General features: G+C 43.2%; 1 protein-coding gene across 5 annotated transcripts in view; it reads left to right on the top strand.

Moving 5' to 3' along the window:
• Positions 1-18,571, top strand: part of MED27 (mediator complex subunit 27) — a 235,018-nt gene that overhangs the window by 129,048 nt on the left and 87,399 nt on the right. For 3 of the 5 annotated variants that reach the window (XR_003790861.1, XM_029203602.1, XM_029203601.1), the window contains one exon: positions 2,225-2,318. Coding sequence is in view for 2 of the 5 variants with exons in the window: in XM_029203602.1 (XP_029059435.1) it covers positions 2,225-2,318 (94 nt within the window). In the remaining 3 variants the exon portion in view is untranslated. Of the gene's footprint in view, positions 1-2,224; positions 2,319-18,571 lie in introns of those variants that run through there. The other 2 variants (XM_029203611.1, XM_029203605.1) reach the window with 1 other exon arrangement.

The raw sequence follows: 18,571 nt of genomic DNA, 5'->3' as shown, positions 1-18,571 counted from the left end.
CCCCGTTAGCATATACTTAGCAATGACCTCCATCCACACAGGAGAGTGGATTTCTGCTTCCTGCTGAGTCTGAAGTAACTGGGTTTACATCGCACACATAGAGTTGTTAGCAAAGCAGTCTGTAAATGCAGAAATGTCTCCGGTGACCTGGTGTGAACTTTTGACATGAATGTTGCCACCTGTCTTCCACCATTTCAAGAAACAGTAGGCAGTTGTGAAAAATGAGTTAATTTCCTCCTTTCCTCATCTTTTCGCCTCTTTTGTAGCGTTTAAGCTTAAAGCCACGGTTGTGTATCGTGAAGCTGTAAATCTAGAAGGGACCGCGGGAGATGATGCGTGATGTCTTAGTCAGTCTGGCTCTTAGCCATCCAGGAAAGATTGTTTTCTAAACCATTTTCAAAATCAACAGAATGGAGCCTTGCCTTTAAGCAGTACCTCTTATACCTCTCTTCTTTCTAAGCTAGTTCGCTTTTTAATGCCACATCCTCACCTTGTGGTCCTTTCTTGAGATGGAAGATGGCTCTTTGGTACTGAGTTTTAAAAGCCATTTGCACACTTGAAGAATACCCGAGTCTCCCCACAGGCATAGCCTCTTTTCTGCAGGAGCAAGTAGCCTTCAGCGCACCTCCACCTCTTCTCACTTGTCTCTGCTCTGGTCTTCCTATCATTGTTACTCACCACTGGGCCTTCTAGAGTTTTCCCCCTTCCTTTTTCAACTTGAAGTTTAAAACTGCATATAACGTTCGCTAGGGAAAACCTGATAGGTTAATCTGCAAGATTACTGACTTCCGTAGCTCATATGTTGATGTTCACCTTTTAACAATTGGCATTGTGTTGTCTGCTGTCTCTCATGAGCCCCAGGTTTCAAACTAAAACCTGTTCATGTTGTGAGTGGAGAGCGGATCTCCCTCTTCCCCCAAGAGAACATAGCTTTTATATGTCCCTGATCTAATGGACATGTAATTTAATTTGTCGTATCCAGCAGATACGAAATCCAATGTAAAAATCCTTAACAGATAGTTTTGCATCTCAGCTACTGTATTCTACATCCCCTTTGTGTCCGTGTGATTGGACGGTGAGCACAAATGCTGCTGTGATTTTATTCTCAGAGGATCTGAGCCAGACCCAGCTCTGTTGATGCTGTGGGTTGGTGTTTTCTCAGTGAGCTTCCGCTGGGGTATTGGGGGTGGGAGGGATTCTTCCTGCTAAGAGAGGACAGTTTTGCAGACTATGCCCACGATGCCCATGATAATACCAGTAAGAGTATTTATAGATTTTAAGCCCTAAGTTTATGCCATGCTAAGTGCTTAATGTCAGTTATCTCAATGATCATTGAATCGTAATAGGTACAGCTTCCATTTGGACCAGAAGAACAGAAGACTGCCTTTCAGAGGGATGTTTCCAAGAAAAAAATGGAAACTGATATGTCTCATATGTTTGACCGTAGTCAGAGAAGTTTTAGAGTCAGGTAGAGAGTTTAAGGGAAAAAATTGTCATAGGTACACAGAAAAAGAATCAAGTGAAAATCCAGTGAAACAAAAAAACTGTACAAGTAAATAAATATACTCACGAGCCACTGTGCAGCTCAGCTATTAAAAAAATATATATAGCAGGTATTTTAGAATGTAAACAATAAATACGGATTTAAGGAAAAATGGTGAGATCATTTGAATTAGTTAGACTCAAACCAGAAAAACAGGAATGACTTCAGGTATTTAAAACAGAAGGAATTTAATCCAGAGACTTGATTATTGAGGTGATTGAGATGAGAAGCCAAAGAGGAAACAGGAAGGCAAACAGAGGTGAGCAAAACAGGAAGCTGCTTCCATCCCTAGACCAGGAGGACAGAGGGAAGGGGCCCTGTAATTGGAGCCCAGTGGCCAGGAAGGTGGCAGAACTAAATTCTGGTCTATAGAAGAAAGTCACGAGGTCACACCTTAAAATGAAAAACCAAGAACTGGCATTAAAAACACATCATGTGGAAATACAGAGGTAAATACCAACAGAAATCACTAAAAAAATGGATGGTCACTAAATCACTAAAAAGCAAGAGGGAGAACTGGGGAGTAGTATTTTTCCTTAAAAGGCTTATAAATCCCATCTGCCTTCTTAAAAACGTATTTCACTAATGAAAAATTAAATCGAGAAGGAAAGCGTACTGTAGGTTTGTATTTCTGTGACTAGGGCTCCAGCTCTTACACCTGTGTGTCTTTCTCCCTCTCAGGTATGTTGACGACGTGATTAGCCGCATCGACAGGATGTTCCCTGAAATGTCCATCCACTTATCCAGACCCAATGGGACGTCCGCCATGCTTCTCGTAAGTTCTGCCTGACCTGTTTGTAGGGACACGTGCAAGGACATTGGCCTCCAGGTTAACCTGTTTCTGTGTGGTCGGAGCTCTAGAATGGAAATTAAATCCCAGTTTGATGGTGAACAGCGTTATTTCTCTTTACCGGCATTCTGTAGTACGTTCTACATGCTTTTGAATGAAATCGCAGAGCCCATCTAAGAGTTACCCAGACAGGAAATACAGTGTGAGACCCTGTCCCCTGTGAGTCAGTTCATGGTGTTTTGGTAAACCTGTCTTATAGTGTACCAAAGACAATAGGAATGCTCGCCTATTGGATCCTGCTATGGGAAATCATTTACAAAATCCATTCCATATTTGAAGAAAGTGTCTGAGTGCTTATCACTGACGGTTTCCGATTTTGTTGTTTCTTTTTTCTTTTTCTTTTTTTTTTTCAGTATTTATTCATTTGTTTGTTTTTGGCTGTGTCGGGTCTTAGCTGCGGCACGCAGGCTCCTCTCTAGTTGTGGTGCGCGGGCTCAGTAGTTACGGCACACAGGCTTAGTTACCCTGCGGCATGTGGGATCTTAGTTCCCCGACCAGGGCTCGAACCCACGTCCCTTGCATTGGGAGGTGGATTCTTAACCACTGGGCCACCAGGGAAGTCTGATTTTGTTGTTTCTGATGTGGGTTTGCTCTGAGCAAGTTGGCCTCCTGACCTCATCACTGATGTTTGTATTCACATAAATTCACCAAAGACAGGTGTGTTTGGGAAATACGGTAGAATAGAAATGCTAAATTATAGTAGCAATTAGAAAGGCACAGAGACTGCAGTGATGAGGTGCTTTTCTGGCGCTCTGGGTACTAATACACATGCTTGGAGAGCCCTTCCTCGAGCACAGATTTTGAGGAGCCTCCATGTTTTACAGAAAAGGAGAATTAACTGGTTAAGAGTGATGGTTTTTGATGGACATCAGGAAGGCAAGCTCCAGGACTGAGTGTTTTTTTACGTCTCACTAGCATTGCTGCTCTGGGGCCTGGTGTGAAGTCCCCGGACTTCAGCGTTTTACCATTGTAAACTCTTATAAATAGGTAGTCACCCAGGACGAGTGACTGTTCACTCAGTCCACTCACCTGAAGAGAGCAGGCTTATTGTGTGTGCATGTGTGTTTTTCTCTTAAGAAAGGAAAAGACGTGGGATTGTTAATTGGGCGGGATTTCACCTGTGAGGCAAAATTAGTGACGTTCATCTGGGTAACATGCTACTTTTCTTTAAAATTCTTTCAGTTAAAAAATACAGCGAATGAGATAATACAGTGTTCTTTTGCTAGAAAAAGAAAATTTGTATACGTCTAGAAAAACATGCAATATTTTCTGCCCCAGTTAAACGTACAAATTGTCTAAATGTTAAGATCCTCTAGACCCGGCAGCTGAAACATAAATCCCACTTCCAGGATACTTGACAGGGACCGAAGAGTTAATGAAGATAAAAGTGAAAGTGTCCACAGTGAGATAGGTTTGTTCAAATTATTTCTGGGTCATTGAGCCTCCATTTCCTGATGAAGGTATAGGTATTTGGCATTGACAGGAATGAGCAGGGAGAACAGGCTTCTAGGCAAACAGGTCTAAGATACTGGAGCTATTTCCACCTGAGAAAGTGGCTTTTGTTTTACAGCGACCTGTGAGCCTCGTCAGCTTCCTCACTGAGCGTCTGTCTCCATAGACTGTGATGAGAAGTTAGGGGCTCGACCAAGGACAGAACTCGCTTTTATACACACCGTTTTCACTGCCACGAGTGGCTAATTCAGATCACTGTGCATCTGGCCAGCAAGCTGTCATCTTCCTTAGGTGACATGGGAATTCACACAAGGTGGTGTCTGTTTATAGGAAGAGCAGTGGGTGATCTGATTCGGAACTAAATTGCCAGGTGGATAATCATACTTTTAACATCATGGCTTTATTTGGCTTTTACTTTTAAAGATGGTGTTTTATTAGACTGCCGATCCCTAGGCCACTTGCTGTCACCACACACATCTTCTCTGAGGTCGAAGGGAATTTCCACCTGGGCGGAGAGCGGGACCGGCAGCTGCCACCTCCCCTTGTCCCCTCGCTAGTCACCTGTGCCCTGTGACCGGTGGAGACAGTGTGAGACCCGTGCTGTAGGCAGTGGGGCGCCACTGCACGAGGTTCAGGCAAGAGTGAAACTTGTGTTCTGGAGATCCTTCTGAAATGAATTGTGTGACTCTGGGAGGTGGTGCACTCTGAAAGCTTCGGGAGGCAAGTGAGACTGATGGGGGGACCAGCTAGGCTGCTGAAGCAGGACGCGCGTGGGCAGTCTCTGCTGACACCTCCCTCTGCCTGCCTGGCCGAAGCCTGAAGTGCACCCGTGCTTTGTAATAAGGCAGCGTTTCCTCCTGAGTCAGCCAGGCTTCCGTGAGTGTGGGCAACAGAAACCTGCTCTGATGAACTGAAGCAAGAAAAGGGTTGGCTTTTGTCTTTGTTTTGCTTTTTAATGATGCTGGACGCTCACAGACATGAAGATAGAGCTGCCCTGCCAGGAGGGACAGGAGCAGGACAAGGTCCCTTTTTTTTTTTTTTGCGGTACGCGGGCCTCTCACTGTTGGGGCCTCTCCCGTTGCGGAGCACAGGCTCCGGACGCGCAGGCTCAGCGGCCATGGCTCACGGGCCCAGCCGCTCCGCGGCATGTGGGATCTTCCCGGACCGGGGCACGAACCCGCGTCCCCTGCATCGGCAGGCGGACTCTCAACCACTGCGCCACCAGGGCAGCCCGACAAGGTCCCTTTTGGACTCTGTGGCCCGAGTGATTTGACCTCACCTGCCTTTCGTCCTTTCATCCTGCACCTGTGCTCATATATCCGAGGGGAGACACTCCCACTGGCCTAACCTGAAGTTGTCCCTCCCCCAGGGGGTGGGTCCTGCCTTGGCAGCCCCCGAGAAGAATGTGGAGTGGAGGAGGTCATTCCTCAGGGGAAGAGAGGCAGGGCCGAGCAAGCAGTCCGTATGACAGAGCACATGTCCCCTGCCCCCTGAACCACGCGGAGCCTTGTGCCTTTACCTAGCGCTCATCTCCTTTCCTCCTCGTAGAGGCCCTCAAGGTAGGTAGCGCCGATGGGTTTCATTTCACAAGTGAGGAAACTGAGGTGGTGGAGGTCGTGGTTTCTCCAGGCTCGTGCAGCCGGGACACGGCTTCCAGGCCTCCAGGGTGCTTCTTCCTCCCGTCTCTGATTATACTTCGTAGCGCTGGTAAGATTTGGGTGATCAGACACCAGGCGGGTAATTTTTTCTTGTTTTTTTTTAATTGTGTAATTGGATGTATACAAAGGAATATATGTAATGTGTATGTCAGTTTAAAAGTGTGGTGATAAAACACATGAGCTTACGACCCCATCTCAGAAGCTGAAGATAAGCAGTGTGTGCTTCTCCCCAGTCCTTGCCTCTCCCCCAAGATCACCACCACCCTGATAATCCTCCCCTTCTCTTCGTTTTTTAAGTATGAATTTACCACATGGACATGGATCCCTAAGTAATGTATCGTTGAGTTTTGTTGAATTTTGAACTTTATAAGAACAGTGTCGTATTGTGTGATTGTTTCTAAGATGTAGCCATGTTGGTAGTTGTATCTGATAATTTGATCATCTTCATGGTTATGTAATAGTTCATTCCGTGACGGTACACACTTTATTCTTTCTCCTGTCATTGTGTGTTTGGGTTGTTTCCGGTTTTGCTTTTTAAATAATGGTGGCATGGTCATTCTTGCACATATACCAGGATATATTTTTAAGCTTTCGCCCACGCCACGGAGGCAGTGGAGGAAGGGCAGTATTGGGAGCAGTGGGGCAGACAGCTTTTCCTTTCTTTTTTAAAAAAAATAAACTTAGTTATTTTATTTTTGGCTGTGTTGGATCTTCATTGCTGCACGCGGGCTTTCTCTAGTTGTGGCGAGCAGGGGCTACTCTTCGCTGTGGTGCGTGGGCTTCTCATTGTGATGGCTTCTCTTGTTGTGGAGCACGGGCTCTAGGCACACGGGCTTCAGTAGTTGTGGCACGGGGGCTCAGTAGTTGTGGCTTGTGGGTTCTAGAGCGCAGGCTCAGTGGTCATGGCGCATGGGCTTAGTTGCTCCGCAGCATGTGGGATCTTCCCAGACAAGGGCTCGAACCCCTGTCCCCTGCATTGGCAGGCGGATTCTTAACTACTGTGCCACCAGGGAAGCCCTGGACAGCTTTTTCCAAGAGTCACTTGAATTGTGAAATGTAGTGGCCTGGTGTCCACACTGGTGTACAGAGGAGGCCAGAAACAGCTCTGGTTAACATGGCCTGGCGTCCACAGTCAGCATGTTCCACTGATTTTGTTGTCACTGTAGATCTCTTCTGGTTTTGGTGTGTGAGCACAGAGGGGGTTTTGGATTTTTTGTGCACACACATTGAAAAATGGCATAAAGTCATTGAACTCCAGAGCATTCTGTGAACAAAGGGCAGGTTTGGTGATCCCATTTTGGTTTCCTCCCTCACCAAGCAATCCCTGCCAGGAAGCAGCAGGGTGCCTTAGATGTACGAAGATCTGTACCTGGGAGCCTCAGCCTGTCACCAATAGCTTCTTCACAATGTAGAGGGGAAAGGAAACAATGAGGACTATATTATCGAATTGGCACCTTCTAAGGCGATTTGGGGTCAATTTTGCTCCTCTAAAAGCTAAACCTGCCTTTCCTTGTTGGCCTGGAGACATCGGGCTTCAGAGCCCATCAGACGTAGGAGCAGTCACCTCCGGCCTGGGCTCTGTGCTTGACCTGGAGGCCCAGGCATTGTATCCGCTTCCTGCTTGTGGACATGCAGGGAGCGCAGGCTCAGGAGGAGGGAAGGGAGGACAGATCGGGGCTGAGTCAGTGTTCGCTGAGTGAATGCACGAATGACGCAGAAAAGCATCTTTCTTTTCTGGATGTCCCGGTTTCTCCCCATGGCTGCAATGGGGACCTGCTACTCAGGCGAGAGGAAACTAGCCTGCTTCCAGAACTCTCAGGGCGGTTATCACCTTAACTTCTCCTGGCACCTTTGTGAGCCTTGGGTCATCGACTGGAGTCTGGACAGGCCAAGTCCTGGCTAATATGAAATCTGAACTTTCAGCCTCTTAGGTAATCCTTAACTACACTCCGGCTGGCTCTCTCTGCTCTGGTCGGGGGCTGTTTTGGGGTTGTGTAAGTTAATAACTCACGATAAAGTAAATCCTGTTCCCGTTCTTTGAAGAGATGAGCCCCGTCATCCAAAAGTAAATCTAGCTGTGTTGATATTTAGTTTCAGTTAATCTCCCGCCTTACATCCCATTATTAATTTTCTTCAAACAGTCAAAATATTGTAAGAGCTTAACTGAGTCAGACTAGAACAAGCAGCTGGCTTCTTTCGGCATTTAAAATATTAATCCACAATTTTTTACTGATCCACTAGGTATGAAAATGTAAGAGAAGAACACAAAGATGAAGCTTCAACCATATTTGAAATGTACCTTAATACGTTATAGATTAATCTTTATTGTTATATGGTTTACAACAGATAAATCTCATTTATCAATCTCTTTAATATACTTTTTACCAACCCTCAGTTTCTTTAACATATTCATGCCTTGTTTTTGAATGACTCATCTGTTTTAAACCGTTTAGACACATTGTCTCATTTCACTCCATCCCAAGCTCTCTGAGGTAGGAAGACAGTTGAACAGCTAAAGTGCTTAACTGTTTTGGGCCTTGATTTCTCTGCTGGGTTCAGTAGTTCTCAAACTTTAGTAGGCCCAAGAATCACCAGTGTAGTTTGTGGAAAATGCGTATTCCTGGCAGGCAGCCCAGAAATTCTGATTCAGCAGCTCTGGGGTAGAGCCCCAATGCCACATTTCCCACCCGAGTCTCGAGTCATCTATGGAGCACGTTTCAAAAAGCATAATGTTAAACCATTGTGCCTTTGGAGTTCCAGTGAAGGTGGGCCTTTTTGATACATCTCAGATCAAGCATCAGGCCCTTTTGTGAGCTAGGTTGCTAAAGCATTCATATATTTATTCAGTAAACACTGAGCACCAGGAGAGGAAGGCATAGTGCTGGACACTGTTCAGCATTGACCACAGTCCGTGTACTCATGGAGCCTGCGTTGCGCTCATGGACGGGAGACCAGCCAGGTGTTGCATAATATGACGGGGAGGGTGTGGGGGCAGAGCCGGACAGGGGCTGGAGAGAGGAGGGCATGGTGCGGGGAGCTGGGGCTCAGGGAACCCCTCTGTGAGCAGAGACCTGCGGGAAGTGAGGCGAGCCTGGAGCCGGGCCTATGAGAGGCAGTGCAGCATCAAAGACCTGAGCCCAGGACAGTTTGTGTGCAGATCACACCCAGGAGGCTAGGCTGGCTGGAGTGCAGGGAGTGAGGGAAGAGAGGGAGGAGGTGAGACTTCCGAAACAGAACAGGCAGGGACCAGGCTCTGGGCCTCACAGACTGTGGGTAGGGCTGGGCATTTGATTTTAAATTTTAACTTCAGGTTAAATCGATCATAATCCTTGCTTGATGATCACAATGTCATCATTGATCCAGACATGGCCCTTTCGTATTTATTTATTTAATAATAGAGTGAACATTTGTGAACCTACCCCCCAGCCTGAGAGCTAGAACATTATCTGCAACCCTATACCCTGTGAGTGTCCCCGGCCCCTGTCCTGTAGGAACTGTTATCCCCCCCTTTATGGGTCATTCTCTTTCCTTTTTTGAGGGAGGGCTTAACACAAATATATGTATTCCTAAATACGTATGTATAGTGTGTTCTTTAATTGTGCCTGTTTATCTTAATGATTTTTAAAAGGTATCACATGTTGTCTTCAGGGACTTAATTTTTTCACTCAACATTCTTTTTTTTATTTTTTAACTAAATTTTACTCAAATTGTTGGTTTAGCTACAATAGCTTATTCATTTTGCTGATATGAAATATTCCGTTATATGAATATAGCCTAATTTAGTTATCCATTTTTCTATCAGTGGTCATTGATTTGTTTATGTTTTTTTATTTTTGTATCATGAACAATCTGCTTTGAACATTCTTTTTTTTTTTTTGCGGTACACGGGCCTCTCACTGTTGTGGCCTCTCCCATTGCGGAGCACAGGCTCCGGACACGCAGGCTCAGCGGCCACGGCTCACGGGCCCAGCCGCTCTGCGGCATGTGGGATCTTCCTGGACCGGGGCTAACACATATATATGGAACCTACGAAAAAAAATATAAGGTCATGCAGAAACTGTGTCCCCTGCATTGGCAGGCGGACTCTCAACCACTGCGCCACCAGGGAAGCCCTGCTTTGAACATTCTTGTTCGTGTTCCTTTGGACCCATGGGCTAAGGTTTTTCTTAGAGCGACTCCCAGGAGAAGAATGCTTAGTTTAGGGAAGTGGTTCTCGACTAGGGGTGATTCTTTTGCCTCCCAAGGGACATTTGGTGATGTCTAGAAACATTTTAAATTGTCACAACGTGGGGGGAGGGGTATCGCTGGCATCTAGTGGGTAGAGACCAGAGATGCTGCTAAACATCCTGCAATGAGCAGGACAGTCCTCACTTCAAAGGATTGTCCAGCCCCAAATTAAAGCGCCCAACCCTGGTTTAGGGCATGCAAATATTCACCTTCCCATGAAAATGCCAAATGTTTTCCTAAACAGTTGCACTAATTTACACCCCGCTAACAATTCTGAAGTACTAAAACAGGTTTTTCCCAAACATACAAAGACAGAACTAACTTCAGTTGTCCTTCAGAAATTTCTTGAGACCATCCAGTGCTAAAATTCTGTGATGCTACAGCAATGACTTTACGAAGCTGCGCCCATGTTTTAACATAGCCTCTACCCATTTTTTGTCACAGCACAGGACATTATCAGAATTCTTTGTTAAGTGCTTTTTTTGGAAAAATGCCATCTTATAAAATTTGTAATAAAAGTCAGTTTTTATAGTGCCGCTTCACTTTTGACACATAAAAAGTTGGTTTACCAAACCTGGTTCCAAAGGACATTTATTTCCAAAAATCAGACCCATTCTTTACAACAGCAGTTCTCAAATTATGGTTTGGCAACAAGGGATTACAGAGACCCATTCAGGAGGTCCACAGAGTCAAAACTGTTTTCATGGTGATACTCAGACATCGCTTTCCTTTGTCACTTTTGTTCGTTCACAAGTTCATGGTGGAGTTTTCCAGAGGCTACATCGTGAGGGATGACATCATCATGTGGGCACCTGTTGGCTCCTGTAGTCTTGTGTTTTAAACATTTCTGTTTTATTTCTAATATGGTAAATATTGACAAATGTATTCTACAGAAACAAAAGTTGCTTGAGGTCCTCAGTAATTTTCAAGAGTGTAGAAAAGTCCTGAGACCGAAATGTTTGAGAACTGCTGCTTTAAGAAGTATGTTAACTGCTAGGACTATTCAGAACAGTTTATCAAACTAAATTTCAAAAAGTGGTTCTAGAAATGTTTGTTGCAATGGCAATGATATGAATGGAGATTTATTAGTGATTAAAAACTTTGAGGTTTAAAAAAAAGGTCAAGGGCTTCCCTGGTGGCGCAGTGGTTGAGAGTCCGCCAGCCGATGCAGGGGACATGGGTTCCTGCCCCGGTCCGGGAAGATCCCGCATGCCGTAGAGTGGCTGGGCCCGTGAGCCATGGCCGCTGAGCCTGTGCGTCCGGAGGCTGTGCTCCGCAACGGGAGAGGCCACAACAGTGAGAGGCCCACAAAAAAAAAAAAGTCAAAAAGTAAAAGTCAAGGGAATATGGGACATTCTACAGGACGACTAACTTAATGTGGGGAAAATGGGGAGGATGGAGTGCTTAAAAGGCTTAACAGCAGTATGTGACGTGTGGACCTTGTCTGGATCCTGATTCAAAAAAACAACTGTAAAAGAATGTTTTCTAAGCAATCCAGAGGAGCTGTACATGGTCTAAATTTCAAAGGATACCAAGGAATTGTTGGTAATTTTGTTAGGATTAGTAACATTCTCATGGTTATAAAACAAAAGATCCATTTTTTAGAGGCACATGCTTCAGTATGTAGAGCTCAAACGACCTGATGTATGAGGTTTGCGTTAAAAATACTTCAACAAAGAAAACGGAGGGATAAATAAAGCAGGTATGGCAAAATTTTGATAATTTTTAAATTTGGGTGGTTATTAAGCAATCTGTCTTCCTTTATGTTTGAAAATGTTCACACTCAGAAATGTTATGAATGGTTATTTAAATTCAGGTCTCTCCACATATCTTCCAAACAATATGGAAAAACAAGAACAAATAAAACTACAAAAGCCATACGTTAGACACAGCTAAGAGACCAAGAACACCCACACTCCGAATTATGTGTGAGTAAAAAACAAACAAATCCTAATGAGCTATCACTTGCACACCCACTGTTAACCTTTGCTGAGGGAAAAATGCATCATACGGAAGAGTACATACTGTATGATTGCATTACATGATGTTTTAGAATGAGCCAAAACTAAGGGGAATAAAAATCAGAACAGCACTTCCCCTGGGAGGGTTAGAGCAGGCGTGGGTTGGGAAGGGCATGAGGAAACATTGTGCCATGGTGGAAGGGTTCTGCATTTTGACAGAGGTGTGGCTTACATGGTTGTGTGCAGTTGCCAAAATTCCAAGAATGGTACATTCTAAAGACTTATGTACTTTATTGGAGGCAAATTTTACCTCAGAAAACATTTTTTTAACAAACATTAAACTGCTTAATGATATGCTTGCCTTCGTGTTTAGGGATGAAATACACTAATGTCTGCAGCTTTCAAACTCTTCCAAAAAATAAGATGAATGAATGGACAGATAGATGAATGTATATGTGATAAAGCAATAGAACAAAATGATAACAGTTACAGAATCTAGCTCATGAGAATACAGGTGTTCACCCGACAGTTCTTTCAACTTTTTAGGCGTTTGAAATTTTTCATAATAAAATATTGAAGGAATAAACACTTCAACTAAAGAAATCTCCCCCCACACACACACCCCACCACCAAGGAAGCAAAAACCACAAAGCAGAAGGAAAGCTATTTAACACAGACAGCACTCCAAACTGATTTCAATACCCTCAAGCATTTGGAGAGGTGAAAAGACAAATCCTTAAGTCAGGAATTCAGAAATTAAAAACAGAAACTGGCAAAAAGATGAAGAAATGAAAAGGATTTACTGTACTCAGGAAAAAATGATAAAATTATCTCAAATTAAGACTAAATTTCAAGATACTCAAGGAAAAATAGATTCAAACGACATTTAATAAAGGGCACTGAAGAAAGGCTAAGAAACAACCAAGAGAGTGAAAATCAGATGAAGAAAGAAGTAGAAAGGTTCAGAGAGAAGGTGGTTGAAGTGAGGCACAGACAGAGAAGAGACAACACATATATAATTGGAGGCCATGAAGAAGGAGAACAAAATAATGGAACAGAACCAATACGTAAAACTATAATCTAAGAAGAATTCCTACAAATGAAAGGTCTAAATTTGCACACTGAAAGATCTCACTGGGTACTTGGGAAAATTGACCAGCAACAATCACGTCTAAGATGTATTCTGATAATGCTCTCTGACTTCAGAGATAAAGATAAAGATCCTCAAGGCTTCCAAGCAAAAAATCAAATAACTGACAAGGCAAAAGAATTAGACTGGCATTGGATGTCTCAAAAACAATATATAAAGCAAGGCAATGATGGAGCAGCATTTTCAAAGAAAGTATGAATCAAAGGTATATATGTCTTTCAAGTATCAGAGAAAAACCGTTTTAAACATGCAAGAATTCTCTACCCATTAGCCCATGTTGAGGAGTCTACTGGAGAATGAGATTCATTCAACAAAGAGAAGAGTGGGGAAACTTCAGCCTAAGGACTCATAGTGAGCATATAGTGTATTTAATTGCTGATCTAAGACTAAAACAAAGGTGATGAGGGTAAAGTAATAATACGTAAATGTTATATATTCTAACAGTAAAAATAATCTAAACAAAAAATGGGGGAAGGGATAGGTAAAGATGAAAGTAGAATGAGCTCATTGATTTTTATATATGTAATAGGTAAGATTTAAAGGATTCCATTAAAAATTGACGAACAAAATGCTAAAATGGTATCTAAGAAAATGGGAGTCTAAGGGCATTAAAATGTATAAGTACAAAGGTAAGCGTGAGAACAAAAATATAAACCTTCCTAAATACAATTAATCAATCAACCAGTAAACGAGTGAGCAAGCAAAGAAAACGTCACTTAGAGAAAGAAGCATTGGAAATATGACGCACATAATAACTGTACAATCATGTGACCAAGTTGAGACCACATGTATCAGTCTTATCAATAAATGTGAGCAAATATAATACATTCATTAAAAGGTTTCATTTTAGCTGATATTCAAGTTCATTTGGAAAAGAAGCATGCAGAAAGGATAGGAAACCAAAAAAGAAAAGCTACCAGGGGATCTTGCCCTGTCGGACATTGAAACATACTCTAAAGCCTCTATAATTAAAACTGTGTGGGAAAAAAACAACAAAGTAGAATAAAATAGACTAGAAGTAGACTCAATTACATTTAAAAGTTTACGTGTGACAAAGGTAGGATCCAAAATCAACAGGGCCTCTACCATAAAAAGGAAAAAATTTAGGTGGCAAAAAAACATCACAAAGTCAGAAGGCAGCCTACACGCTGGGAGAAAATGTGTGCAACGTGTATCACAGATACAGGGCTAGTATACCTAAGATCATTTTTTAACTCTTAAAAAGGGTAAAAAGACCAAAAATAGAACAGAAAATGAGGAAAAGAGGCAGACACTTAACCCTCTGAAAAGATATAAAAGTGGTACTTAAACATACGAAAAGATGTTCAACCATACCCATAATTAGAGAAATGCAAATTAAAACTGCACCGAGGTGCCATTTCTCACCTACCAGATTTGCAGAAATTAAAAAGTATAACAACACATTCTGTTGGTGAGCCTGTAAGGAAACAGCCACCATCGTACATTGCTAGTGGGAATGCAAATTGGTGCGACCATTTTGGAGGGACTTGGGCAGCGTCTGGCAAAGCTCTGTATGCATTTACCTTCTGACCCAGCAGTACTACTTCTAGGAATTTATCCTGAAGACACACCTCCAACAGTATGAAAATACATATGCACAAGATTATTAATTACAGCTTGTTTGTAATTGCAGAATACTGGAAATAACCTCAGTGCCTGTGCACAGGGGAGTGATTGAATAAACTATGATACAGCCACACAGTGGAGCCACACCACTGCTTTTCTTCATCTTTAAAAAAGAATGAGAAAGACCTCTATGACTCATTTGAAGTGATTTCTAGGATACATTGTTAAGAGAAAAAAACCAAAGTGTAAGAGTATCCTTAATATGCTTCCTCTTTTGTAAGAAAGGTGATAAAGAATATCTGTTATCTTCTCATTTGTAGAGGAAACACACAGAAAAGATGAAACCTGAAACAAAGAAATTGGTTAGAGGGAGGTAGGTGGTAATAGGGTAGGGTGGATGTGTATAGGGAGGGGGATGTGTCTCTGACAATATCCTTTTGTTTAGTTTTGATTTTTAGAACCATGGTAATGTTTCATGTAGGCAAAAAATAAATACAGTCGACTAGAGTGGATTTTTTTTAAAAAAAGGAATGCAAACAGAAATAAATAAACCTAACTGTATTTCAAATGAATAATGTAACCACACTTTGGGGAAGGGACGGAGGGCTAACCCTAGTAGCCTGTGAGCACAGCATTGTGACTCCAGATCCTTGGGCCAAGGATTGTTATACCTGTGAGTAAATATTTAACCTCTTGGTAGTTTGCCAGTTTTTCATAGAAGGTATGGGTTAACAGTTCTGAAACCACTTTATGTGTATTCTAGGATTGAGGAAATAAGGAAATAAATTGCAGATAACGGGAACCAGATTTCTCCCTTTTGAAGAGGGACATTACCAAAAAGAAGGAAAAGGCTAGAATAAACCCTTGGTGTTGGAGTGAAACTGGCAGTGTCAGTGTGAGCTAATTGTTTTTGATATGTATATGCAGATAAGATATACAAATAGATACAAGTGTGTATACACATACCCATGTGCACACATGTCCCAACTCCATCTGCTGAGATGGTCTACAAGCAGTGAGACTCCAGGAACAATGGGTGCGTCTCTTGTCCCCATCTTTGTTTTTAAACATCATTCTCACTAACAAGAACTACGCTCCTTGGAGAAGTGGCTGGTTCCAGAACACGGGCAGAGAAAGTATAAGGTGAACCTGGAACATCTTCTCAGGCCAAAGCAAGGGAAGTGCTCACCGAATGATGGGGGTGTGTGCAATGGACACAGAAGCCAGTTTGGCTCCTGTCAGCCAAGCCTGGGACCATTGAGCACCAAGATAAATGTGATAGTAATGGATTACAGCCCACAGAAACCATCGTAATCCACGTGTCCATACTGATTGAAATAAATAAAAGAAGAAAGAAAGAAATGGGAGGTATCAGTATAACATAAAAATAGCTATGGGAAAACCATTCCTTACAGTAGAATGTGAACTAATAGATGCAGAAAGAATTAGAAAATTTGGCAGCCACCATAGTAATCATTGTTTTACATAAGAATCAAGAATCACCAATGAATGCTAAAATTAATGGGTGCAGGGTTGATGATAGACAGTATGAGTGTGGGTGTGCACACCTGTGTGTGTGTGTGTGTGTGTGTGTGTGTGTGTGTGTGTAGAGAGGGCAGATGGAAGCACCCAGGCCCAAGGTCATGCAGTGTAATGCTAACATATAGGGCCTGTAAGTCTGAAATCGTTCAAAATTATTTCAAAATAAGAAGTTAACATTTTTAAGCGAGCATATTTAGATTTTTACATTACATGAAATTATGTCTGGTCCAGAATGTGACCGTTGTCCCCACCTCCTCCACTGCCACCACCCCTGTCCACGCCTCCATTACCTCTCACCTGGGTCAGTACAGCAGTCTCCTGACTGGTCTCCCCCCATCCCCTGTCTGCTCTGCACACAGAGCCAGAGAGTCTTTTAAAGGAAAACTCAAGAAGCGTGTCTTCTCTGCTCAGAACCTGCGAAGGCTCCCCATTTCACTCCGGTAGAAGCCCCAGTCCTTCTTGTCTGCCGTGACTCCACCTTCAGTCTCCCATCCCTCCTGGCCCCCCTCCTGCTTTGGGGCCTTTGCCCTTAGACGTCTGCAGGCCTCATTCCTCATATCCTTCGAGGTTTGCTCTTGTATCCCTTCTCCGTAAGACCTCTCCTGACCAGTATGTGTAACTACCCCCTGCCCCGGATCTGCCTGAATGTCCTTTATTTTTTTTAAATAGTACTTTTCACTTTCTAAGATAGTACGTGATTTTCTTGTGTGTTAACATGAGTCTTGCAGCTTGTGGGATCTCAGTTCCATGACCAGGAACTGAACCCAGGCCCTCGGCAGTGAAAGCGCAGAGCCCTAACCACTGGACCGCCAGGGAATTCTCTATGCTTATTGTCTCTTATCTGTTTCCTTCAGAAAGACTGTAAGCTCCACAAGAGTGAGATCTTGTCTGTTTGTTCATTGATGTGTCCCAAACCCCTAGACCAGTGCCTGGCAACATAGTAGGTGCTCAGTAATTATGTGTTGAATGAATATTCATTCATATTGATGTGTGTATATATAAAGAAACTGAATTAAAAGATTTTTTAAAATACTGAGATGAGCTATTAGGGGATGTGAGCCTGGAGCAGAGACTGTGCAGTCCTGGCTTTGAGGGAAATGGACACACACCTGTTTGTACCTTCATCTGTAAACAGTCCAGAGGGGCTGTCTTTACCCTCCTGGTAGAGTAGTGGTTACCTCACGGGGGAGGGGGAGAGGAGTTAGTTCTTTAACTTTCTACTTGAAACACTTAAATATTATTTGATTTCTTTTATTGTAACCATGCATTATGCTTAGGATTAAATTTTATAAAACAAAAACTGTCCTCTTAAGTGTAAAATTCACTGGGAACAGAAATACGGGCCTGATCTTACCGATTCCTCAGTAAGTGTCTTTGTTTAGTCAGTGCCGTCTCTGTACCAGACACCAAGCTCAGATCTTTACACACCCCGCCTCACTAGTTCTGCCCGGGACCCCAAGAGGTAGGTGACTTTATCCCGTTTCCAGGTTAATAAGCTGGGACTTGCAGAGGATCAGGGTCACAGCTGAAAGATAACCCCAATAGTAAGTGACAGTTCAGGCCCCAGTCTGTGTGACTCGAGAGCTCAAGCTTTCACGCATTAAAATAAAAAATTACTTGAAGCTGCCCAGATGTCGTTTCATTCATTCCCAGCCCTGAAGCATGTTGTTCCTGCTTCCTCAGGGCGTTCCTTGCCCTTGGAGTATCCAGCCCCTGTGGCGCCAGAGATGAACTCGGGACCGAGCAAACCGAGAAGGGGAGACTACACTAGGGACGCAGAGAGGGGGTCACGGGCTCAGTAATTTTTCAGGGCCCACTGGATTCTGAGGTTTCTTAGGCAAAACATTTGCAGCGCTTCCATCTGAACATGTACACCAAAGTCATGCTTGGCTTTATCTTCTGAAGGCTTGTGATTTTAAGTGTGTGTAGATACGGTGTTCCATTCAGACATACAGATGGCATTTTTTGTGGGGTTCCCTCTCCTATTCTGACTTAATTTTCTGAAACTAGCTCTTGTCGTAATCCCAGGGATCTTAAGCTGGCCCGTGAACTCCTAGAAGGTAATGGATGGGCTTCAGGAAATCTCTGAACCCCTGTGTTTGGATACACTTACGTGCCTTTTTCTGAGGGGAGGGTATGTGGCTCCCATTAGAAAGGGTGGTTAATTCCCAGAGAAGGTTAAGGACACTGGTCTTAAACCCTGATGGAGCTCTAAGTCCTTTCTCAGGGAGGCTCTCTGGTTACTTGCTGATTCAGCCTCTAATCTTCATATTCTTGTTTTATATTCAGTATATTTTAACAGCTGTACTTCATTTCCACCTGTATTTCTGGTGGCTTCCAGGTTAAAGCACAGTGCTAGAGACACTGCTCTTAAAGAGAATGGCCATGCGAAGGAGGGTACTGGAGTGGAGCAGCTTACCCCAAATGCTTGTCATTAAAGGTGTTTTTCAGTTTAATGACAACTAAAGCATAAATAATTTTTTTTTTAGTTACATCGTTTTTATATTCTGACAAAAGCATTTTTTTTCTTTTTCTTAGAACTAATTTCAAGGAGTAGTTTATACTTTTCTCCCTCCCCTCCCCTCCCCTCCCCTCCCCTCC

Source organism: Monodon monoceros, unplaced genomic scaffold (assembly GCF_005190385.1).
Source record: "Monodon monoceros isolate NGI ecotype Baffin Bay Population unplaced genomic scaffold, NGI_Narwhal_1 Super_Scaffold_5, whole genome shotgun sequence".
NCBI lineage: Eukaryota > Metazoa > Chordata > Mammalia > Artiodactyla > Monodontidae > Monodon > Monodon monoceros.
The sequence above is the reverse complement of the archived record's forward strand: the minus strand, read 5'-3'. Positions and strand labels throughout refer to the sequence as shown.